General features: G+C 38.3%; 1 protein-coding gene across 3 annotated transcripts in view; it reads left to right on the top strand.

Moving 5' to 3' along the window:
* The window catches only part of gab2 (GRB2-associated binding protein 2), a 31,795-nt gene that overhangs the window by 4,424 nt on the left and 1,034 nt on the right, over positions 1 to 26,337 (top strand). For 2 of the 3 annotated variants that reach the window (XM_005926535.3, XM_005926536.3), the window contains exons 2-7: positions 10,494 to 10,794; positions 21,260 to 21,488; positions 24,434 to 24,960; positions 25,533 to 25,630; positions 25,811 to 26,087; positions 26,214 to 26,304. In XM_005926535.3, coding sequence (XP_005926597.1) covers positions 10,494 to 10,794; positions 21,260 to 21,488; positions 24,434 to 24,960; positions 25,533 to 25,630; positions 25,811 to 26,087; positions 26,214 to 26,304 — 1,523 coding nt within the window. The remainder of the gene's footprint in view (positions 1 to 10,493; positions 10,795 to 21,259; positions 21,489 to 24,433; positions 24,961 to 25,532; positions 25,631 to 25,810; positions 26,088 to 26,213; positions 26,305 to 26,337) is intronic. The other variant, XM_042219686.1, reaches the window with a different exon arrangement.

Below are 26,337 nucleotides of genomic sequence, written 5' to 3' on the forward strand. Positions count from 1 at the left end.
TTTTTTTTTTTTTTTTTTTTTGTTGCTTTATAATCTGTTCATTATTTTTCGTTTTGCTTGGTGGGTTATACTGATTGTTCTATTATATATTTTGTCTGGTATTCTTTCATTGGCAGTCCATTAAATGAAGTGAATGCAGATTATAAATATATATTTATATTTTCATGGTCTGATTTGAAACTTTCTTATGCCATACTCTGCTTTGCCATGAACTCGTAGAATGTAATTCTACCAATAGCAGATGCCAGACTTCCTTTGGATGGTACCTACAGGAAGTATTGCAAAAAGTCCCATGACAGGAATAGTAATCAAATTGGTGAGTCGTACATAAATGCGTTTCCATTTATGAAAGCCTTAAGAGCCGAGCTCAAAATAGTGTCCTTCTGAAGGAAATTGGAGCCTATTGATTTTTTTCTTTTTTCTTTTGTGATTTGGACTAACAGTGAGATCGTTTATGCTTTTTTGATGACATTTAAGAAAGCGCACATGGTTTAATATAATGGTTCAAATAAAAATGAGTCAGACTACAACAACTTTGATTATAAACAGTTGACCGAAACAACTCTCGTGATTATTCTGTTTTCATTTTTGACCCAAGTGGTAAAAGCAGTCTAGGAAAAAAATGCACTGACGTCATCTGCAAGTTGTGCATGCATAAACTTTATGCTGGTTAGTTTCATGTTCACCCACGTGTGGAGTTTTTTCTCCATTTAGAGGAATCTAGTTTCTGTACTGATTAAATCCAAATGTAGAATAATTGACACAAATCACACGTTTAGTTCAAACTTAGATGTCATATGACTATCATTAGATCGTCCTCCTGAAGCAAGTGAGCTGTCATGCTGTTGTCACCTGCAAACGGAGGCATACATCTAAGTATAATTCAAGTTACGCCCACAAGTTAGCATATTTTTAACATTCAGTGAAATGATCTGATTATCAATACCACACACTGAGATTAAGGTAGGATGGGAAAATGTGTATTTCTAGCATACATTTGAGTCAGCAAGCAAATAAGTAGGTGGTTGTTTTTTTGTTTTTTTTAATAACAGCAGCTTGTTTTTCATATTGTCTCACTTCTTTGGATATTCATCAAACTGTGGGATCTTAAAGGTGTCGTTCACTGAAATTTCAATATTAAATATCTTCGAGAAATTAGTGTGGTTGATAGTTCGAATGAGCTTCGAGGAATGCACCCATGTGTGGAAAAAACAGGTGGGAGGGCACTGGCCAAACTTTTACCAGTTAAGAAAGTTTTGTAGGGGTTGTTAATGTGTTTATACTATGAAATCTAAGTGTAGTAAATGCTTTAAATATGCCAAAACACAGGCTGTTGTGTCTCTGTTTTATGTGAATCTCATTGCCTTTGGGCAGTACTTTGTAGGAGTTTGAAAAACAAAGTGACTTTTGGTTGAGGTTGTGGTGCAGGTGGTTGTGGCAGTCATAATGAAAACAGTGACAAGCACGCATATGTTTCTGTATATGGCATTGGTAAATATTTTTCTTGAGGACATTGTAATACACTGGAAAAAACAAGTGTTTTGTCTAATATTTATGATAAGATCACGTGTTCTAATTCTGGCTACTTGTATGGGGGAGTTTAACACGTTTTATTGATAACAATGCTTTTTTAATAATAGATGATTTTCACATCATTCTAAGTCACATGCTAAAAGAGTTAAAGACAGAAAGGCAAAATATTAATATTTGAATAAATCAATTAAGCTTAAGCTTTTTCTAATCCAAGCTTTTACTTCATCATCACTACATTCGCACCTCACTTATGCATTTCTTTCATATGAACATCTAGACATGGATGAGTCATTGCATGCTAGTTATAGGAACTGAAATTTCCAACAACTGAGTTTAGATAAGAATAAACTCATGAGTAATGTTTGTAACCAGTGTATAAACATAGACTTCTAGGACACTACACCACAGAGCTAACATTAAAACCTGATGCCTAATATTTTCTAGCTCTCCTTCATGCTGCCAAAAGAGCTTTAATCAGTTGAGACATGGACATGTGTCTCCTGGGAATACCCTGTGGTGTCTGGCGCAGGGACATTGACTGCTGGTTATGTTTTGGGGCTTCCACAGTTTGGGCCTGTTCAGGTGCATTAGCTGACGCTCGACTGGATTGAGATCTTGGAATCTGGAGGCTTGGTCGATACCCCCTCCCTGAGCTTGTTCTGTTTTGTTTTTGATGGGGCAGTTAATTCTAAATATCTCCTCTTAGTATCTTCAGTTGGGCATTTTGTTGAAAAATTCAGAAATTGTATGTATTTGTTATGTCAGTGTTGCTGAAAACACGTTTTTGGTTCCCACTGGTTCCGTTTCTTGTTCATGCTTAGGCAAAAGACAACGTGGATAATGATATGACGTCCATTACGACTCTATGACGTGCTGTCCAGTCACAGGAGCATGTTCAGTGAGAGGCTGAGATTACCTAAATGCACCACTAAACGACACAGGAAATCATTCCTGCCAGTAGCTATCTCCCTGTGCAACGTCTCCATCTAATGCACAGTGCACAGTGCAATAGTTACACCCTTTTGCACATCATCTACAGTGAAAATAACAGTTTTACAGCTTTCTATATATATATTTAATTTCTTGAATATTATTGTTATTTATTATTATTATTTTTGTGACTTTTTAATATGTTGTATTATGTAATTCTGTTCAGTCTGTTACTGGAGCAACTGTAACCACATGATTTCTTTAGGGATCTTCACCATGATTATTTCTGGCACAAAAAAAGTCAAGATGATAAAGCAAATGTTAAGTATTTAGCACCCATCTTTAAATAATATATGTCTTTTAATACAGTCATTGATAGCTCTGGATCAGGTCTGTCCCTGATTTGCTATTGCTGGACCCAGAAACCTGCCAAGTGTTTATTTTATTTTTGTCTGTTTTCATCTCTCTGTGCTTTTCTTTTCTTTCTTCACTTTCCCAACTGGTCCAGGCAGAGGGCCACCTCTCTGGGTCTGGCTCTGCTGGAGGTCTCTTCATGTGAGAGGAAACTTTTCTCCCCACAGTCATGTTGTGCTTGCTCAGAGGGACTCGTTGATTTTCTCTCTGTAATACTGGGGATGTAAAGTTTTAATGTAAAGTTAGCCGGGATGTTGGGAATTAGTGCCTTGTAAATCTAATTTAACAACTACATTTATTCATTTTAAGTTGTAAAATGGTCATTAAATGCGCCACTTATTAAATGTACTACATTGGTGTCTTTTTAAATTATAGCTTAATTAATAGTATTTTGCAAATCATCTGTCTGCTGCCTTAAGTAAAGTTCATATTCAGGTTTTGTCCAGTCTTAAAGGTTATTTCTCCCAAATTTAAAAATACAAACGCTATTTCACACCACGAATTATAGCAACACAGCAAAGTGGCTGTATATTTTTGATTCATACAAAAAAGATATTCTTCCCATTAAGGCAAAAGGTGTCAGTTGTGAGCTGGACCATGAAAACTGAGCACATAAAAATAATAAAAGAACTTGTAAAACTTGTAAAAAATAAATAAATTGTTGGTCATTAAAAAGCAGCATCATGAAATTAAAATGCTAATTTATTTGATCATCTTATTCTCAAACAAAACAAACAAAAAATACATCTATATTGTGTTACACAAAACTTTCAGTAAGACCTTGACAAAAATGTCGGTGGCTGACTTCAGTGATGCACATAGCCTCATAGACATGTAGCTTGCGAATCCATTTGAGTGATTCTCCAACAAAAACCTCACTGTGGTCAGATTTTCTCCTTGTATGGAAATGTTTCTGCTCACAGGACCACTTCCATTCCAGAGACGTCTAATTCACTATATATAAGATATATAAAACCACCTTGCAAGGAATTAGAAAGATCAGGAGATGTTCACAGCACATTCGCGTAGACGTGTACAAGCTGACGCAGATGGCAGAGGAAGCAACACAAAGAGTTCTGATTAAAGATAATGCTTCCCGTTAGTCAAACTGTCAGGGTGGGCTCATCTAAATAAGCCCAGCCTTTTTCTGATACGGAGACATGGCGAGCGATTACTCATTTTCATAATGATGCAACTGTTCAACCATCAATTGAGGCTGATTATATCTACAGAGAGCTTTTTAGAGGTTGTTTTTCAAAGGCTGTGTTGCAGATTTTGCAGATCATCGCCCCCGTAAAGCGAGTGAATGAGAGCAGTAGGTACCAAATGTTGCATCCCTCTTGATCATCGTCACACCTGTGCGATGAGGCTGTCTGTCATAGTGATGTGATGGCGTGGTATTTGGAATCCTATTTGCTAAAATGTTATGAAAGCTCAAAGGTACGAGGCTCTACTCTGCATATGAAGTTGTGTTCAGAGGACCTAGTCTGTATTTGCAGTCTCTAGCTCACCTCTGACCTTTTATTAACTTACGAGAATTTATGGGCATGTTTAGGCCTTATCTTTATGTGTTATGTATTCCAGCTGCTGTCCTTCCAAGGCTAGTGTTTTGACTATTGGGAAACATGAGTGGTTTGATTTAAATTGCAGGAGTGCTCTAATGCATTTGCTATATTCCCCAGTAGTTTATACTCACAGAAACTCTTCTGTTTAACATTTTTTCATGTTTACCTTACTGGGCACAAGGCCGGGACAAAGCTGCGTCCCACTCTTCTCCACTCAGTAAATGTAGCGGCTAACGATGCATACTGTTGGCACATTTTGTTTGTAACCTAAATTTATTGCAAGTGCTCCAGAATGTCTTTTATAAACTTTGTCTGCTTAGCATCTTACTCAGAGCCAATGTAGAACCCATGTGAACTCTACAGCTTCTAAAGAACCATTTGTGGCTTATGTAAGATTATATAAATGGATGTCGTATAGATAAATACAGATGAATGGTTCCCTTTTAAGCACAGACAAGACAAACTTACTTTTAGTGGATTATCATTCTCCTCTCTTGCAGATTGAGTACCTCATTGTTTTGTTTTCTAGGAGTTTTCGAGAATAATTCAGATTACGCTGTGTTTTTGTGCTGTGTAGATGGCCGTGTGCTATTCTTCAGCTTAATCTCGATCACATTCCCTCACTTGCTCAAACTCCAGCCTGCTCCTACAATGTGTTGTTATGTGTGACCTGCTATTGATTGGGACTGGATAATCAGGGCTCTGTTGTCATTGTGTATCCAGCTTTGTCTCCTCTCGCATAAACTGGAATCACAAGTGTTTAGGCATTTACTCACAGAGTCACGGTCATTTTAACCATTGTCCTTCCTAATTCACATGTTGCAAAGTCATCCTCACTGTTGTTCTTTTGTTGAAAGATTTTTCTTTTAAACCATAATCAAGCAGCATGTGACAGGCACAAAAATTAAAGTATTGTGTATTAAATATTCCTCCTTCATTTCACTGTTATAGGATAAATATGTTTTTTTTTTTGTAGGAGGGCTACTATAATTGACAGTTGCTTAGGATGAGTGGAATGAAAAACTACATCATGCTAACACTGTATGAGCACTCCTTGTTGTCTAGTATTATTAATGAATTTCACAAATAAGATTTCATGGGAGGTAAAAGTGACCAGCGAATCCTGTTTATCACTTTTTACTTTACTTCACTGGCAATGAGCAAGCACCTGTTTGTTTTCGTGCCGTCTCTCAGGTGTTTTTAGTGTGTGAGCGCTATTAAACAAGGGCACGCCGGCCGAGGTGTCCAATTCAGCTTAAACCAAGTAAAGATGACATGATGTAATTCCCTTTTCCACAATATGACCATAATAAAAGCTGGTAGTAGATTAGAAAATGTACACAAAGACACACAGGGTGATTACAGAGGGTCTGCTGCAGCTCTACAGTGCCAGTGTTTGTGCAGCTGTGTAGTGTGTGTGTGTGTGTGTAAACTACAGCATCCGGTAAACCAGAGGAGGTACAGTCAAAGAAACACAACCTGTTGTCTCTTCTTTCACTCTTTTAATAGTACCAGATGTAAACAAGACTATTCTAACCCCTAGCTTGGATAGCATAGTCATGACTGTTTGCTCATGCACATTTAAAAACATGTTGACTGATGTACGCCATCCAGCCTGTTGACACAGCCTACTACTAACCACACACTATGTATATCCGTAGTGTTGTAAAAGGCACACCTTAGAGAATTGTTTAGGCCACGGCCATCTCCAAGTTCATTAGACGGTGCAATTGGCACTCCGAGGCTCTATTTGTTCGCGTACATCAGACAGAGCCTGTTTTTACTGTGTTTTACAGTAGACGAGCCAGTACAATACATTTTTGGATGACACTGTATTTATGATGCTAAGTTTGATGTAAAACACATACCAGATAACTGCGTCCTCCTATTTCTGTGAAGCGGGAGCTTATTTCTGAGTTGGTTTGTTTTCCTACACAATTGGTTTCAAAGTCTGCCAAAAAAACATCCTAAATAACAAAAGGAGCCAGCAATATTAGCTAGTTTTAGTCCTATTTTTAGATGCACACAGTCATAGAATTGTTTTGTATGGTTTTGGTATTGAGTGTTTTCCTTCCTATCCATCTACAGTACATGCACACATTGTCTTTTGTATGCCGCTGCTGTTTCTGTATCTGTAGCCGGCTGCCATCAGCACAGGACAAACGACACTGCTGAAACAAGGTAATATCAAGCTTTTATTGGATGATCGAATTGAATTCTTGGAAGCCTTAAAGTGCTCATGCAGGGGGGTAAACTTTGGCTGTTGTGCTTTCACTCGCATTAACATTTTTGTGTTGTGCTTTACACAGGACTGTTGTCCTGTTTTCTGCTTCTTCTTTATTAGACTTTGACTTGATGAAATAATACTAGTACATGGGAGATGCCACATGTCCTGTATAGTTTGCAGTACATTGCTCAGACAATGGTGCAGCTCTCTGTCACCATATTAGTTTTGAGTGTGATCAGTGGCCTGGCCTAGAGCTCTCTCACTGGTCCCATGAACTACCCGGTCTAGTTGTTTTTTTTTTTGCTAAACACTGATGCAGCTTAAACACATCCCTCATCCAGCTTAGAGATATGGGAGAATACAGACTATTTTACAGCTTCAGCCCTTGTTTCCCACTACTTACAGTGTGATTGATGTGCTTAGACATGCTCTGTAGTACAGGCAGTGGGGTGAGTATGCTCGTTTCCTTGTGTCTTACTCCCTTATGATTCAGTTCACTGGGAAAGAGGCTACAGTGCCAGTTGCATTATTAAGGTAATATTGCATTTCGTGGGAAGCTTAACATGACGTGTAACTGTTGTTTTTAGTCTTCCCCTTTATTTTATGCGAGTTGTGATTTGTTCGTAAGCAACAGCTTCATTTTCCAACAACTGAGTAATGTTCTGATTAGCATAAAGATTTCTAGATAAATTTTCTTCACTCTGTTGTTGAGAGCTGTCCTGTTTTAATGTGCTGGTTGCAACCGAGGGATACCAGGAATAACCCAACTGGGTTGCACTGACCTTTTGAAACTGGGCAGTTCTCCAGGTCTCAATTAAGTGATGCTCTGTCTTTCCAGAAAAGGCAAAAATATTTAAATGGGGTTCGCAAGAGTTATGGAGATTTTTTTAAATGCATTGTAATAGCATTGAATCAAAGAGCTTTGTGGAACTTTGTTTTTGTTTGTGGTTTTTCTTTTTTCTTTAAATGGTGCTCTGCTTGGTTCTTTTGGAGGAGTGTGATAACTCCCCTGTGTTTCTATTTCTGTGAAATAAGTTCATACGCCAGCAGAAGCATTTAGGTGCAAATTTGAGGAGTATCACTGCTGACAGTTTCCACACAACCTTTGTTGTTATTATCAGTATCAGTAAACATTAAAAAAAAACATCTCATAGCAAGAAATGACCTAATACATGTTTCACAGTATTTCATTTCATGAAGATGCTGCTGATTATCTTGTTCACACTTCTTTCTACTTCCTGAATATGGGGTTAGTGGTACAGCAGCACAGCTGTACTATCAAGACTATTAAGATGATACTGCCTACAGCTTTTATCAGTTTATCAGTCTGAAAGAAAATAAACAGACAGTATTGCAAACTAGTACCTCAGGAGAACTTCAGTTAGACGCCGAATATAAGATAACAATCTGCACTTCCTGGAAAAAAACAGAAAAGAATATGTGTTCAAGAAAGAATGTCAAAATAACCATTGGTATGATGACACTTGTCTCAGAAATGTACTTTATCATAATTAAACACCACTGTTTAACACATTATTTTGTGAAACATTTTAGAAAGTAAAAAAAATGGGAACAGCTCACAGCAAATTCATAAAATAGCAAATCTAAGCGATGCATTTGGTTAAATCTCTTTAGAAAGATATATCTTTGAAATAAATTTGAAGGTGTCAGTTGTGCATCTGATCAAAGAAAGGTAGTATTATGCTCTAGGAAGATCATGACACAAACATAGTAGGTGGAACCAATACGCGTAGAATTATACCGTTCTCAATACTCATTTTGATACCACACCAAAATTATTATTATCCCATGTGCTTAAAAATGTATTTATTTAAAGTGTTAACATTATACTTTGTTGACAGGGCACAGAATGAAATATTGGCCTACTAATGTTACTACAAGGTGTGATATTAGTTACATTACATAAGGTTAAGCATTTTGCTATTGCAACCATTTTAGCCTATGGGACATACTTCATTTCACGGTGGTAATGTCAAAGTAGGATAATACTTTAGTTGTTGTTACTGAAACTCATCCACCTTGAACTGTTCGAGCAGATCTGGGCCCTGGTGTTTTTGGTGCTTTGCTAAATTAGTAGTACTTTCTCTCTTGGTCTCAAAAGCTTGATAACATTGGTTACCTTTTGCAAGTCAGGTATCACCCCATGGCCATTTTCCTCAAACACAAAGTACTTCAATACCTGACTGTGTCTTACTTTCAGTGAGTTGGGGTGGAGGTATTGGAACAGCTGCACTAGTTGCTATTTTCTACATGTAGTTTTGGTTGTGCCTTTTGAAGGTTTTTTTTTTTTCCTACTTTGTGGGCGTGCTTCTGGTTTTTCAGCATCTAAGCTTTTTGGCTAAAGGTGCTAAATGGCATCAAGAACATGCAGCATGCTTTAACGCCTCTTAGAGAAGTCGAGAAGGAATATCATGTTGGATTTTTTCCAGGTCTCTCAAAGGGCCTGTGATTGATTGTTCGTCTTAGTAGTATTCAGTCTAGGTCGTTTTGTTGGACCAGGCATGTAGGCCGGCATTGCAGCAGCTCTCTCCTAAGTTTTACTTTTCAGCGGCAACCACCTTTTCATAAAACTAACAGGTCTAATCTCTTTATGGGTCCCTGTTGCTATCCATACATGTATTCTTTTTTTCTCTCTTTATTTCTCACATCACCAAAATGCTTAACTACTTCATTTCATTTGAGGCTTGTTTTCATGGGCAGGGTAAAGATATCAAAGCTATTTCATCCATTAATCTGACCTCTGCATCACAGAAGTAATGGTCTAACTAAATAAAACATTTAGCATACTTATTTTCCAAGGAGGTTAGGAATCTTTCTGAAAGGCACTAGAGACATCAGTACAATCCATTTTTCTGCCGTGTGTGTGTGTGTGTGTGTGTGTGTCTGTTTGGGGGGAGGTGTTAGCCTTGCAGCAGTGTCTGTGTTGATGGAGAGAGAGAGAGTGCTTGCAGAATCCTGTGTGTCAGCAGCCTGAACATGAGACATTGCCTTGCAGAAGTGCAGTGCATCATGGCAAATGTCCAAAAGTCTCCCCCTACTCTCCCCAACCCTCCTTTACTCCTCCTTTGCCTTCCTGGTCTATCTTCCTCTTTTGTTTCTGAACATAGAGAACACAGAGTCCCTTTAGACAGCCACTGGAAAACTACATTCAACTGTTGTATTGAAAGCCATCGTTCTTCCTTTACTCGTTTCCATTTGATACATACAACAATGTTAATGGTGTGAAATGTGTGACATTGTAGTTCTCTTGTTATTATAGCTGTTTACATTATCAAATATGAACCTTTTGCTGCTTTTCGTGTGGTTACGATGCACGATGCTTATTTACTCTCAGACAAAAATTGACATGATGATTTGCAGATGTGGCATGATTTTGATTGGACCGAAGAAGTGTGAATTACCAGTTTTTAAGGTGGCAGGAGGCTGCAGTCTGAAGCTGTGTTAGAGGAGCGCTGCTAGTCTCAGCCTAAGGAGGGATATCGGCACAGGAAATACGTTGGGAGAGAGCAAACACCTGCTGCCCCCTCACCCCACAGTGTCTAACACACATACAAACCACACATAACCGCGTATGTGCAGAAATAGCTTTTGTCTTTTTGTGCAACGCTTACAGTCCAACTATATATTGTGTGTGTTTATATAAACATATATATATGTATATATGACAATGTATATATTTTTTTATATATGTCTGTATATATATATTTTTTTAAATAAAACTTTTGTATAATTTGGTATTTGTGTTTCGTTTTGCTTTGTTTTGTTCTGCATTCACGTTCTTACATTTTCAATCTCATTTCCAGGCATGGAAGAAACGCTGGTTTATACTTCGCAGTGGCCGCATGAGTGGTGACCCTGACGTTCTGGAGTACTACAAGAATGATCACTCTAAGAAGCCCATTCGGGTGATCGACCTGCAGTGCTGTGAGCAGGTCGATGCAGGCCTGACCTTTAAGAGGAAGGAGTTCCAGGACAGCTATGTATTTGACATCAAGACTGTAGACCGCACTTTCTATCTTGTAGCTGAGACTGAGGAAGAGATGAACAAGTGGGTCCGCTCCATCTGCCACCTGTGTGGTTTCAACCAGTCGGACGACAGCCACGGTAGGGAACAGAAACACAGTTGCTCATCTATCAGCCTCGGTTTCTGTTTGTCTTTCCTTCTATCCTCTTTTTTAAAATCTTTAATTCACTAAAATAAATCTCTGAGAATTTTACTTTGTATTGCCATGTATTATCTCTTGGGCTAGCCGAGACAATTAATTTGCTGTTGGTCTGTGATTTAGTCTGCCTTGAATTCAAATTTTCAAAAAATCTTTTACAGACCAAAATAACCAAAAAACAACTCACTTAAGATGTTAAAGGGATGCATTGCTTCTTTTCTGCTTTTCAGGAAAGCTTAAAAACATCACCTAATGCTTTTAATAAATAAACACTCCAAAAATAATCATATAACAATGTATACAGTTTTAATACAGTTTTATAAAGCAGAATATAGTCATCTGTCTTTTATGAATCCTCTGTTGTACTTTTGCATGTTATTTGAACTTTGAACAGAGATTTAACCACATAATGTCAATGGCAACATTTCTGTCAAATAAATAGACACATTGTCTGAGACTGATATAGATTTTTCCAATATTTTTTTTATTTTTAAAGAAATGGTCATCCCTCTACTTTTTTATATCCAGAATGGGTTTTTTTTCTGGTTATGAGATATTTTAGAAGTTTGTTTTTGATATAGATTTTGGTACCGCTTAAGTTACGATCCATTGTACATGTGAATGGATTGCTTTTATAGATGACAATCCATAGATCAAGATTTTTGGTGTGTGTAAAAATATCTCCATAGTTACAGTAAATATAAATATATATAGCTACAGTTACTATAGCTCATGATGCTCTGCATTTTTATTATTTTTATTCCAACTTATCCAGATTATATTCTTGCTGTTGTTTTCCCGCCATCTGGCAGCTGGTGGACGTTAGTCTTTGTGCACATGGTTGATCATGTGTAACATGCAATATGACCAGGTGTGGAATTAAAAACAACTAGGAAGAGTGTAATAATCCTCACATGATGAGGAGAGCTCTTTGGTTCACGTTCAATAATTATGAAAGTCCTGTGATGAATTTTGAAATTGTATCAACTATGGCCAGCAGAGTAAGGCTAAGTGAGTGGGTTTGGAAAGTGTGTATGTCATGACAACTGCTGTAGTGAGTACAGCCTCTTTAGTGTGCGCACCACATCAGCCTTTTCACAGGGAAGTAACTATTTCATTGTATTCACAGAACTATTTAGTCAGTGACAGTCAGGTTCTATTTTTATACTATTAGATGATAAATTGTAATTTAACATCCTTTTTTGTCTAAGTGAATTCTCTGAAAAGCCACTTGAAGGAATCTCGATTCCTGGTATTGTTTGTGCTTGAGGGTTTTCGACTTCAGATAAACTCTGATTTTAATTAGCACGGCAAACTAGAACTAATAAGTACTTCAAGTGTTTTAATGCTGGAGATGGGCATGAAAATGTTTGTTCGGGGGATTTTATCCGATTTATCTTTCTTAAAAATTCTTGTGCTCCCATGGTTCCCCTTCATGACAGTACCGTTTGTCGGCTACTATTTTTAAGCTTTGCATTTGGCATTTCGGTCATTGCTGTCCTGGCGTTTGGTATTGTTTCTGAACTGAAAGTGACCATATTTGGTTTGGCTAGCTATGTGGAAGTCATGTTCAGTGTATGATTGGATGGGGTGATAATTGACAACAGCGAGCAAAATTTGATTACCATGAAAAAAATGGTCACGGGACTTAATACAGTCATGCTTCTGGCTTGTTTTCACAGCAGTACTGGTGGAGATGACAAAATTACTATAGGGGCCTAAAGTAGTGAAATAAAAGCTGCCCATTTACACTAATGTAAACCACTGAAGTGAAGATTTTATGACAACAAAAATAACCATTTACATGAGTTAAAGCTTAGCACAATACTTTATTTTTGCAATATTTAAATGCAAAATAACCACTCTAAATATTAGTAGCCACCTGTGGCTACAGGCTATTCTTAGCAGCTACACTGATGGCTCGCAGTCAACAGTACCTCAAAGAGTTACCGTGGTTACATAAATAACTGATATTGGCTAATTATCATGCGTGCTGATGTGCTGGGAGGGGCAAACAGGGGCTAAAATTGAGCATAACAATAGAATAGGTGTTGTAGCTATGTGTGATATAAAAGGAGTCTTTTTTTGAAGATTAAAATATTTTGTGTATCACTCCTCCCCCACCCAGACAAGCTAAAGCTATTGTTTTTTGTGTGTGTGTGCGTGTGTGTGTGTGTGTTTTGTTTTTTTTAAATTAAAAAGCATTGCCTCTTCATCCTGGTCTCTTTCCCATCTGTTACTAGATGCAAAAATTTATCACCACACACATCTCAAGATCAGTCCACATTTAACTTCCTTGTAAAACTAGCTTTACACAAGAGTTTCGTGCACAGGTCAGAATTTTCCAGGGAGTAAGTTGTTGACTTTCATGCAGATCCATCCTTCCTTTCCTGGTAGTACCGCCTGCCTGGTGCCTTGTTTGCTATCAGCTTGTTCTCAGTGTCTCAGTGAAAATAAATGATCACATCTTCAACTGCATCTATCAACACTCGCCCACTGTGCAGTTAGCTAGTGTTGCACATTTTGCCTTTCAGTACTGCTGTCCTGTTGAAAAAGCAAGGGCATGTTGATACAATTAGTAAAGAATTCGGACTCAATGTGGAAAAAAAACTGTTACTCCAAGATCCAGTAATGTACCCTGTAAAGTCCTTCATTTATACAGAGCAAAATCTAAAGTTTACCTTAAAGGGCTTTAAAAGCTCTACAAACCCTATATCCAGAGTTTTTATTTGTTTAAAGATTACATTTGAATTTTTTGTGTGCATTACAAAACAGTATTGCATTATTGACATCACATTATAGTAATGTGCTTTTTTTAATTACTATTTTATTACTATTTGTAAAGTCAGTAATCATGTGGGTTTTTTTAATGCAAAAATCATCAAATGTGCTGACTCATAAATCCTTGAACAATTGCCTGACTTCAGGTCGCGTAGTAGATGAAGAGTCAAGAATAGTAGTATGGCCTAGTGCTTTAGAAGAGTTCAGATAGGCACATTATTTTGAATTTTTTGCTCTGATAAAAATTTAACAGCAAAGTACAAACTGCACCCAGTCCAGAATATCAGAAAAACTCACCAGTGCTGTCACCACATTGTGTCTCGTAGCATCTGAAGAGGAAATGTCTTGTATTTCAACAGCATAACCACCGTCACCACAACATTTTTTGTGAAATTCTCTTTAAGTGGGGAAAATATGAACCTTTTTCTAAAACAGTTGCAAACCTTAATTCAAGTTAATAATACATGAAACTGAACATTTTTGCTTTAATACAAAAGTAATGTAGTAAGTAGTGTAAAGCAGAATATTTTTTTTATATAATACTTCTTAAAAAACTTTAGGAGCTTGGCCCTATGGCTTCTTTATGTGAATAAAGGAGCAGCCGGAAGTATCTTTGCCATTAGTGACCCCAGCTGGGCTTTTGTCAACCACAGATAATTGACTGCCAACAGAAGTGCCAGTAATTATGGTCAAAAAAGGATGTAAGTACTCTGGATTATATTTTAGCTAATAACCAAAACTGCTGTTGAAATCTTTCAGTACCGTTCTGACAACACGTTCCTGCCTTGTGGTAGATCTTTTATTATTATTATTTTTATCACATTCCAGCTGGAAGAAACTGCCTTGAGGTCACTGAGCAAATGTTTGTTAGTAAGAGAAGTGGAGGGGACGAGGAGGCGTGCAGTAACGATGCAACCTTGTGACCTTGTGCCTGCATCAGTATTCTTCCTCCAACCTCTCTGATCTCAATCGTGCCATGAACACATAGCACTCGTGGGGGTGAGCCATTTAACCATGCAACAAATCAACTGTTGTTAATTGCTGAAATCTGATCGGTTGCTCAATCTTTCATTTGTGTGTTTTGTGATTATATTTTCATGAAGGTGCTAGCATATGTGGATGCTCACTGAAGCTAATAGAAAATCAAATATGATAAACATCCTTTAGCTGTAAAGATATTTTATGGGTTCTTCTCTTAGCAGGCAGCTGCAGCAATGACGTGAGTGTGTCATCTAACAGACTGGGAATTCCCTCTTTGAAAGAAAACAAGCTAGGCTGGAAAACAAATAAGAAGTTGCTTCCTCTTATGGAAATTGCATAATGTGACAGAGACATACAAACACAAATACTAAATTATGCAGATATCGTGTTTCGTGTCATACAGAGACTTGATTAAATCAGCTTCCATATTTTAGTTTTTCAACAACTGTTGCAGTCCAGTAACAGCAAGAACTCAATATTACAGATTGTGCAAAGTGTCACACTTCTTGTTCTTGCTACACTGTCAGTGTGGATTTTTGGCAGGATCTCTTATATCAGCACCTTGATCTGAAGTTACCTTTTGTCAGTCAAAGTTGGCTTTATCAACTTAGAAGTAAGAGGTAAGCTGCAGCTCAAGTCAAAACTATTAGGAAGGATGGCCAATTGTAGCACTTAACAGTTCATTGTTACACAACCCTCTTGTTGTCTCGCTATCTTGTAATGTGACTCATTGCTTTTCTGTTTCCCTTTTCATATGCACACTTTCTCACACTTGCATTCATACATTTTCCAGTCAGTTCCAGTATGGCATTTGGCACATTACTTGTGCTAATACTCTTAGTATCGTTCTTCTTTAGAGGACCTAGTGTGCAAATATATTTGTCAGTTATGTAATATCCTTAAAGTTTTGTTACTCTAAGAGCAGACTGCTCTACTGCTCTCGCTGTTGCTCTGTAAATACCTCTCTCTCTCTCGTGTGTGTGTGTGTATATATGCATATGCATTATATATATTTTATATATATTATATATATATATTAATATATATATTATATATATATATATATATATATTATATTATATATATGCATGCTTAAATATTATGCAAACCATATTTCACAGTCCCTGTTTCATGTCTTACAATCTCTAAATGCATTTCTGCCTTCTCCCCTCCCAAAGTGCCCTTCATCTGCATTGATTTTTGTTGAAACAATGAGACTCCATGGCTCTGGAAGGTCAGGTTTCTGCTGCCAAAGAGCAGTCTGAGGACAGGTTTCTGTTGCTGCCAATGCCATGCAAACCACAATATCAGTGGCAGCATTTCTGAAAACCAGAGACTTGAGAATGTATTCTACACATTCGTCATCAAAATTGTTATAGAAGAGGGACTGACTTTTCTGTTTGTAAAATAAAGAATTTCAGCAGCTTTAGGATGTTCAAAGATGCATAAAGAAAGAATCATGCTCACTTTTAGTGGTTGTTTTCATTTGCAAGCATGTTACAGTTAATATTTTCATTTTGAACAAGTATTGATGTCCAACACCAATTTGTTGTTAACTAGACAAAAGTGAGGATTACTAAAAAGTAATTTTGAAACAGATTTCCTTACATAGACACATCCCAAATTGTATGTTTTTCTTGTTCTTAGAATCTGTTGATGAGTGTTGTTGTTATCAGATGCTGATGGCTGGGTGTGTGGCGTGTGCCTGCACCCGGGGAGACCCACCCCCGAGCACAATCTAATGAATGGAACATCGTCTCGTCAATCATGGGCTTTGTTCTGCTCTGGGCTGGCTGTTTGAACTCAGAGACAAGGATAATCTCCAGTTAGGGGTGATTTTTTTTTTTCTTTTTCTTTCTTTGGTCCATCTTTTACATGATAGGACCCATTGTTTTTTGTTTTTTGATGGATCATGTTAGCAGCCATGAAATGAAAAAAATCTATTTATAACTGTAAATGCAGCAGCCTGAATTGTAGCGGCATTAAAATGGATGAATGGAGGGATGTGGCCAGTTTTGAAAAAAATCATGGAACTGTTACTGTCGAGGGAATATTGTGATCTACTCGAAACTTCCCCATTTGATCATTCATAAATAAAGGCACAGATTTTGTACTAGGAACCTGCTTAAAGATATAAAGATTAAAAAAAAAATTGGTCATTGTTTTTTTTTTTTTTTCTTGCACATTGACCGTGCAAGAAAAAAAAAACGTGAAAAGTCAGTTATGCTGTGGGAGGAAATGGCAAGACGTCAAGCTCCCTTTCAAGACAGGAATTTAACTTATTGCAGCAAACTGAAAGCCGTAGTGAAAGTTATGAAACCAAGATAATCTTTGCATTTTCTTGTCCTTATAAAATCAAAATACGTTCAAATAAAACAGAAGGGATGATGTGCCCGTTTATAGAAACAGTGGCGGCAAGCTACTACTAAAGGAGTATCATTTTACAAATTAATTCAAATGCATAGATGAATCAGAGTAATCACATGAGCCACAGTGCAATCTTTGCTGCACTGATATTCTGCTCAAACCTTGCTTAGTAGAAGCTGCATAACTCTCATGCCTACACTTTTTCTAAACAGCAATTAGGAAAAAGTGACACACGCATTTATTAGGTATATGTTTTTTTTAAGCAGAAAATCAGAACAAGTTATGTTCATCCTGTATTAGTGTCTGACCGTTTCCTTTTCCCCCTTCTACCTTTCAATTCTTCATTAGCACCATGTGACTGTTGATTTACAAGTTTAATTTTAGAGAAACTTGTGGACAGTACAAATGGAGACCTCATGGAAAAAATGATATTTCCAAGTGTATCCATTTTCTATGCTGTAAAGCAAGAATTATTAGATCTAACAGTAGTACATATATACTTGTTAAAAATGGATGTAACAAGTTTTTAAGATGACTAGGGACAGGGGTAATGTACGCACTCTTTATAAATGTGCATTTATGTTAAAAGCTTTGGGGCGACTCCTTATGGTTGTAAAAAGAAATTCAGTTCCATAGAAGTCTATGAAAAAGTAACCCGCCTGCTCATCTCAGTTTGCCTGTCTTATGTCTTAATTGATGCGGCATGATGTTAATATTTTATATTTTTAAGGTAAAATTGAATATGGTAGGATAGAAATTAGAGCTTTGCTACCTTGTGATTTATAAGATACTGCTGTATGCAGTGCTCCCCATGGCTCACCTAGATCCATAGCCCTCCTTTGGTGTTTGGTTTAAAAAGAAATGTTAACAATTAAAATGCCAAACTCAAGGTTTTGAAAGAGGAATCCAAAATCCCAGTGGTCATGTCTATCTTTTATTTACAGTCTATTTATATCTATTTATTTCTTTTTATATCAATCCATCACCTTATAGAAGTGGATCATGAAATTTAAAATTATTTTAAGTTTTATAATTTAGCCAGACGCTATAATTCAGAGGCCCAGAATAGCACAAGCCATTTAATTGATTGATGAGTGCAGTGTTTTGAGGGGAAACTGATGTTACTGTGGGGTCAGATGGTGATGCTCACATGGTATTGAGTGGGCACGGGGGGTAACGTGATCAGCTCCTGCGTGTTTAGTCTGCATAATACTCTTGTGAACTCTTTTCAAGGGAAACCTTGCTCTAGCAGAGTAAGAATGCCATGCAAACATCTCTCTTCACTGCTGATGTTACCCATGTCAGCAGCAGCCTAGTTTCTTCTTCATCCATTTATATCACTGTCATGGAAACGTCCCATACCCTCAGCAACCACACATCCAAATGGACCCAGTATGTAGCCCACTGGGACACAGTGCTTTTTTTTATAGACTGCCAAGCAGATTTGGACAACAAATAATGTAGCTATGTTCAGCACTGTAGAAGCAGTTTAGTGCTCATGTAATGAATACATTTTCAGATGAACGTCCAAAAGTAGTGGTCTCCTTTTCAAGGGCACGCAGACGTCAGACATATTGTGTCACCTTATTGTGTCTCGCACTCAGACACACACAACAACCCCCAAAATCATCAGCACCACCACCAAAACCAAGACCACTGCCAGGCCTTTGTGTACACTCTTGATGTATCTGAGGTTAATGTGCAGTACTTACTGCAGCTGTTTGAGCCACAAGATGGTATTGTTAAGTGCAATCTCTGACAAAAACCATTAAGGAAATAATGGTTTTGAAGTACTTACATTCAAGGCATGTGTTTAGAGTGTACCTTAAATCATTATCTTTTATGCAGTATTTAAGGGTTTCACTTGCAACGCTGATGAAAAATTCAGCTGCTTCCTGTATATTTCAATTCAATAGGTCAGTGGTACTTTCTATTTTTATTTCTAATTTCATATTAAATTATCATATGTCTATGTCTTATTCTGGTTGGACTGGGAGGAAATGAGCACTCTACAAAGACCTTCTTGTCATGAGTGATCCAGCATGGTTCTAATTTTGGCCCTCTGAGCAGCAGCCAGCTTATATTAGATTATGGCCACAGACTCAATGAGACAGTAGGTGATGTATTATAGAACATAATTGGAAAATTGCTCATGAACTTAGGAGCTCTTTGACCCAGCAAAGCCATGTGTCATTCACCGACCAAAAGGGTCCTTCAATGCATTGCTGTTGATGGTCTGATATTTGTTTCAAGCATGGAAAGAACTCTTTGTCTTTTTAAACTGCCTTTGATGTTGGTGCTTCAGTTTGAATTTAGTGAAAAGAAACCGTTTTGGGTAATGAAATCAGCCTCAAAACTAAAAACCGAAGAAAAAAGAAACAAAAATCACTACTAACCTCTTATTTTATTTGACTCCTTCCTCTTAGTTTTATTGGCTTACTTTTTAAGCTGTGGTATTGTTATTTATACGATAATAACGGTAAAGAATAAGCATTTTTCCACCTTACTTTGAGCGTCCCAGTACATTAACTAGTGTGGCGAAAATTTGTAGCATCTGTGGGGACATATGAGTGTTTTTATTTTCTGCTCTTCTCTCTGTTTCTGTTTTGCGGCTTTGTTCTGTGTTGCTGGAATTGCTTTCCAGTGGCAACATACATCATTAGGTCCATTAGTGTCAGTGATGAGCCATATAGGCTGTTCCATCAGCACACTGAAGCAGTCATCCTTCATGTTGTTCTGATTCTGACAGTGATATGTGCAGTTAATCAAAAATCTTTTAGAACATAGAGAAAAACATTATCTTGTGCAGCTGTCTCATGTTACTCTTTAGTTGAAGTTTTGTTCTCTCCGCAGGATCAAAGTCATCAAGCCTTCTTCTGTTTTTTTTCATTGCATCTCTCCACTCTGGTGCGCGGGGCGGGGGCTATTTTTCGACAACAGATCAATATATCTACCCATATTCATGGGCCTAGTACTCACCGCACTGGATGAAAGCTTTTACAAAGCTTTTTGTGGAGAAAGGAGATGATGCCTAACCAGCCTAGGGAGAATGGAATTGCTCAGAACAATGGTGTAATTGAGGATCACTGGGGAGAGTCCCCGCCTGTGTTGCTGTGGGCCTGGGCATCTCGCTTGTGTCCACTAGCTTGGAGTCCTCATAGCATAGCCCTTTTTTCCCCTCAGGCATGGATGTGACCTCATTCAGCAAATTGGACTCCAGAAAACCCCCACCCTCCAACTGTCCAACATGCATACACACATGCTCACACACCACATTTGTATCTGTTTCTCAGCACATATTATGACTCACAGAACATTGCCTTCTTCTTAAAGGGCAGTTTGACCCATAGCTTGCTTTGTAAAAGCCTGATAAAGATTGAGGAGAGTCACAGTGGATAGACAAATTCAACGAAAAAGTGAAAAGCAATACTAGTCATTTGTCTGACGGAAAAGTTGATTTTACACTCCCTCCTGCTTCTAAAAAGGGAAAGGTTTTCTTTTTGTCCTCGTTTATATGTTTTGGTTCAAGACTGTTGTCAGATAGTATTTTCTTTTTTTAAGCTTCAAAGATTCTTGCTTATGCTAAATCTTTCATTTACTGTACAGTGAAAGAAAGAGATTACTGTCAGCAGTAGCTGAGATTTTTTTTCTCTTTCGCCTATCAGCTAGTGTTGCACAATGCACCATAGGTCGATGTTTCAGTGGGCTGCCTACTCACTACTCCTTCTGCTCAGTGTGCACCTCCTCATTTTGGCTTTCTGCCCAGTCTATTTCCAGCATCCCCATCTCAGATTTGTCTTTTCTTTATAGTCTTTCAGTGGAAAATATCAGGAATGTCACACAGAAGCAATAAGATTGTGAGATCATGTTGTTCACATAGTCCCACTGTGCAAAACAGTAGGTGGCTCCATAAAAATAAAAAAACAGGCACATTGACCTTGGTCAAAAAGGATAACTTGGATCATGTGCTGTTCAACTGCTTGTTCTCTGCATCCCAAAAAGCAAGAGGATACGATTTTCTGTCTTCCCTGGAGATAAATCCCTGTTCTCTATTGATTTGAGTGTAGACTGATTGCACCTAACTACAAGACTAGGTCATCTGAAGACCTAGAACCCTTTCACCTTTTAGTACAAAGACTTTGACAGCAGAAGTGAAATGTGTAAGGGATGATTACTAAGCTCATAATTTCTAAAGCATAATACTATGTAACATATCACTTCTACAGAAAACTAACCTAAGTGAAATAATCAATTATCCCAATGTCTCCTCTCTGCAGATGGCAGGTTACACCATATGCCCCGTTCTGTTGGAGCAGATGTCACCGGCTCAATGGCTCCTTTGACCGGAGAACGCAAGTCCTCTGCCCCCGTCCATTCCAGCCAGCCAGTGCTCTTCACATTTGATGTGCCTGTGCGCCACACACACCATAACTCCATGTCCAACAGTGCGCCCCAGGACTACCTCCTCCTCCACCAGTGCATTAGCAGGAAGACAGAAAGTGCACGGTAAAGGTCATGACCTTCAGGCGTCCTGTGTCAGTTTCCTGTTTTCCGTTAATGCAGGTCAACGTACAGGTTTACAGCGTTTCCTCAGCTTAGAAGCCTCTGAGGGTTAGAAGTAACATTTTAGGGTTGAGAATTGTGATGTCACCGTGTGTGTGTGAGTGAGTGTGAGTGCTGCATGTGCTGTGGAAGCGCATATGATGAAGCATTGTGGAAAGTATAAACAAAGAAGGTTTTCATTATTCACTGAAATTAGATCCAATTTGAAAATGAGAAAAGGTATAATGGATTGCATTTTGTAACATGGTATGAACATTTGGTTTGCTGTGCTGATAATTATTAGAATAAACAATCAGATGTTGGATCTTTTTGTTTATTCGGTGTAGCAAATACGATAAAAATGAAAGTATTTTGTCAGATTAATGCAAAAAGGCTCTAAACAAGATCCAGCCATGACCCAACTTGTGTTTAATTATCTCAATCAGTCATTTGAAAAATGACAAACATTGAAATTTCTTTAATCAAGTGTTTCATTGAAAGTACTACAAAGACAAACTGCCAAATGTTGAAAGTGATACATTTGAATTTCTTTTTGATCTTTGCCAAATTTTAATTTCATTGCCCGCACCACATCTAAAAAAAATTGGTACATGGATATATTTGCCAGAGTACTGCATCATCTTTTCTTTTAACTGTCTGTAAACACTGAAGAGAACAATTGCTGCAGTTTTTGAAAGCAGAAAATGTTCCGACTCTAGGCTGATAGAGGATTCAGCTGCTCAACAGATTTCAGCTTTCTTTGTTGCATTTTTTCATTTCATGATGTGCCAAATGTTTCAGTGGGTTTGCAGGTCTGGACTGCAGGCAGGCCATTTTTTGCAACCAGAGCCTGCTGTTGGTTGTATTGTCGTATCGATTTATTTTTTCTTTTCATGGTTTAACATATACTTGCAAATGTAGTGATAAAATGCATTCACTTAAAATCCTCTTGCAAAGTGCTATTCAGGGATTTCCATTACAGATTAATGTGTGTCTAATAGACATTTGTCATAATTCTCTGAATCCTTTTTAATAATATGCATCATAGATCCTGATCTCCACATTTTTGACAACATTAAATTAAGAACCATTATTTTTAAAATGCTGAGCAATTTGCCCATAAGGCCTTTCTTATAGGAGCAGACCCTCACCATCTGCACTTGCATAAGTCTCAGCCACTCTAGGATGTCCTGTTATTAATTAAACAAAGTAGTTGTTCCACTAGGAGTATTTTTTTCCACGTTATGCATTTACAGTCTCTTGTTGCTCTATTTCAGCCTTTTTTGAAACATGTTGCTTGCCTTAAATTAAATTCAGTACATGTGTATCTAAAAAATACCACAGCATGCTAGACTTTATATGACTTTGTAACATGTGATAATGCCCTAGCTTTGTAGTTGTAAAGCAAAATGTGAACAAATGCAGAGGTGTGAATACATGTGGGGTAACTAGAAGTAGGTACATAAATGCTTGTGTCAGCTATATGCTGAGCAGGAGAATAAAAGGGACCAGGCATTTATATTAAATGCGCTCCTGTGTTTTGCATCAGCATGCACCTTGCTTTCTACCGCCTTCGTGCCTGTTTTTTAAGAATCAAAAGTCAGCTTTAATAATGATGCCATTCGGCAGATAGCCGGCACAGTAGATGATCAATGAGGTTGAGGCAGCAATTCATCACTCCTATAGGCTTAAACTCACCCAGGAAAGAACTGCCCTCTCAGCCACACGATTTGCACATAAATCTGCTGCATTGGACCTCTGCAAAACCCAGGAAATCAAACCTCACAATCCATCTCATCAGCTTTATGCAGATATTTATGTCGCTAGCTTCTGTTTCACGATTGTGCTAATTAAGACAGGCATCTGCTGGCAGGGTATGATTCATGTCAGAATGAAACTCCGTGGGTCTCACTAGAATTAATCTGCGTAAAAAGCCCACAAATCAGCCACAATGATGGAATACAGAGCAATGAGCAAAATTATTGATTGATGATGAAAATCCACAGGAGACAGAAGAAGAAGAATTGATGGAACAAAGTGTGTTATTTGACATGAAAAAGAAATTAGATTAGAGAGAGCAAAATGTTATGTCAATATTAATGGTGTGGCATTAATGCATTATCTCTTATTACAATAAAGAGTTCATGTAACCATTAGAAGCCTGCAATTTAAATTGCATATTTGCACACAGCCTCCTCAGCTTACATAGAGAAACAACTAACTGAGGATAACTTTCAGTTGCATTGCTCCACTAACTAGACCAAAATTTCTAAGGAGCAGCGTTGCTTTGGTTTTCTCTCAAGGTCAAGCCCTTCAAAGGAGCCAGAGTAAATGAGGCATGTCCCTAGGGTGCCTGACCGAGACTGAGAAACTCTGGGAAAGTCATAGAGTTCCCCCTCCCCCTCCCTTGACAGGGAAACCCTCTTTTGTCAATGCTGAAAACATAAAAATAAAGAAGCTTTTCAAAGAATGATTAAAAATACCGAATTCAAAAAAGCCAGTCCCCCAGGCATTAGAGGCAAAAACGTTGCCTGTGGCATTGGATACAATACTTGTATTGTTCATTGAGCCATCTAAAAAATAACTAAATCACTAAATAAGGTATTTTAGCTCCATAGGTATCATTAACTGGATATCAAGTATATTGTTCTTTAATTGTGTGCTTAATGCTTATCAAGGTAAAGTTCCCTCTGTAGTGCCATGGTACCATCTAGTGGCTATTTTGGTGATTACGCTAAAGTGACAGTAAACACTGTAATAGAAGAGATGATGGTTCATTTTTGTTTAGATAGGCTGGCGCAGTACTTAATTCACGGCATGAGAAAAATAAAGGTAGATAAAAGAAAAGCAGCAAGAAGGTTTCCAGAATAAAAGTTTGTGTGTTTGTGTGTATCCTCTCTGTGCTGCAGAAGTGCCAGTTTCTCCCAGTCCACACGAAGCAAGAGTGCGCAGCTGCATGGCTTTTACAGCCTTCCCAAGCCAGGAAAACACCAGTTGCCAGTGCACGATGACTCGACCCAGGAGGCCTGCTACGTTCTTCCAAGGGGTTACAGCTCGGAGGCGCCAGCTCACAGTGGTCTAGGTGATCCTGAGCTTGAGAATGAGGAGGTCTACACTTTCAAAACGCCTTGCAATGCCCTTGCCACAATGCACAGCAATGAACGCTTGCCTGATAACTATGATCTGCCTACACCACCTGGCTCCTTCTATCAGATCCCCAGGACATTTGATAAAAATCACAACGCCTTGACACCCTCTAGCTCTGAATCCTCATATAATCCTCCTCCCAGACCCCCTAAACCCAGTCAAGGGTCTGAGGGTCAGTGGGGGAGTCCTCAGTCAGTAGGGAGCCAGAATGAAGAGGTAATGTCTGCAGTGTCAGTCATCCCACGCAGAAATACTCTCCCTGCTGTCGAGAACATCAGACTGCACAGAGGTACGCAGGAAATAATTAGTGCTATGACTGCTTTGCTAATACGTTTTCACTTCTTCTCTGTTTTTGACAAATAGCAAACACTTTTTGCATCACTCACCTGCTTCTCTTTCACTGACTCTTTCTATATTCTTCTGCTTTTCACTTTGGTGATTTAAAGTTAGCAACTAAGCAGAAACAAGCGTCCCAGTCTGGCAAACTCTGTCCTGTTGAGATGCTAATGAAATTCAAGCCATACTGCCTGCTCCAGAATTTTTCATTCCAGGCTTTTTTCTGCCATGTGAAAAAAGCTTCTGTAAACACAATGCATGGTTTCTTAGCTTGCTGTGGTTATTACTTTGCAAAGTCCATCCTTAGCCATCATATAGGTAGAAACAAGAGCTAATGTGTGACCACTTTTTTTAAATGTTAAAAAGGTCCTTCCTACATATAAATTGATCTCTATAGCAGGGATTGTTATACAGTATTTAAGTCATGTAGGCATGGAATGTTACTTTTACACTTGGGCAGCATTTTCCCTTTCAAAATTTCTGACAGTGGTAAATATTGATCATTTCCTTCACCCTTCTCCACAGGATCCTCCTTTGAAACTAACAATCAACATCGTTTCATCCATTTCAACCACTCAGGCCAGTCTATGGAGTCAGTCAATGATGGATTCAGCTCTTACCTGGTGAGTAACTCTCCCTTGAACTGCACTGTCTCCTCAGATAGATCCTGTCAGCAGTCAATCATAAACTGCAGAGATAGAAAAGGAAATACTTCTATATTTATTCCAACTGAGTGCTACAGTTTTCCTGCAAGTCCAGGGAGATTGTGAGAGTCATTTGCCCCATGTCTCTTTTGATGGCAGAGACAGACACCACTTACTCGCTCAGACAGCGGCAATTCAGATGACAACTACGTGCCCATGAATCCTGGCTCCTCACCACTCAGCGCTTGCCAGGCTGACAGTCCTAAGAATATCTACATTCCTATGAGCCCAGGGCCACATCACTTTGATTTCCCAGGATTCTCTGCAACTTTACCTGCCCGTAAGGCGAGCAGTGCCTCCTTGTGCCACAGGCCCAGTCGTCTCAGTGATGTTACACCACCGCCTATCTATCGCGACCTCAAACCTGACAGAAAATGTGAGATTTTGACACTTAGCTTCTCACTTCTCACTAAGAGCATGCTTCAAATCAGCTCTAAACTCTGGTGTAAATTGTTGAAGACCATGATATTTGTTAATAACATCTGTTCTTGTTTTTCTGCAGCAAAGCCAACACCTCTTGATTTGAAGAACAACGGGATCATTGATGAGCTGCCATTTAAGAGTCCAGTCACTATGTCCTGGACACGACCCATGTGAGTCTTATATCAGTGCATTCCACACACACA

Source organism: Haplochromis burtoni, unplaced genomic scaffold, assembly GCF_018398535.1.
Source record: "Haplochromis burtoni strain Fernald_Lab_line unplaced genomic scaffold, NCSU_Asbu1 Contig_36, whole genome shotgun sequence".
In the NCBI taxonomy this organism is placed as follows: domain Eukaryota; kingdom Metazoa; phylum Chordata; class Actinopteri; order Cichliformes; family Cichlidae; genus Haplochromis; species Haplochromis burtoni.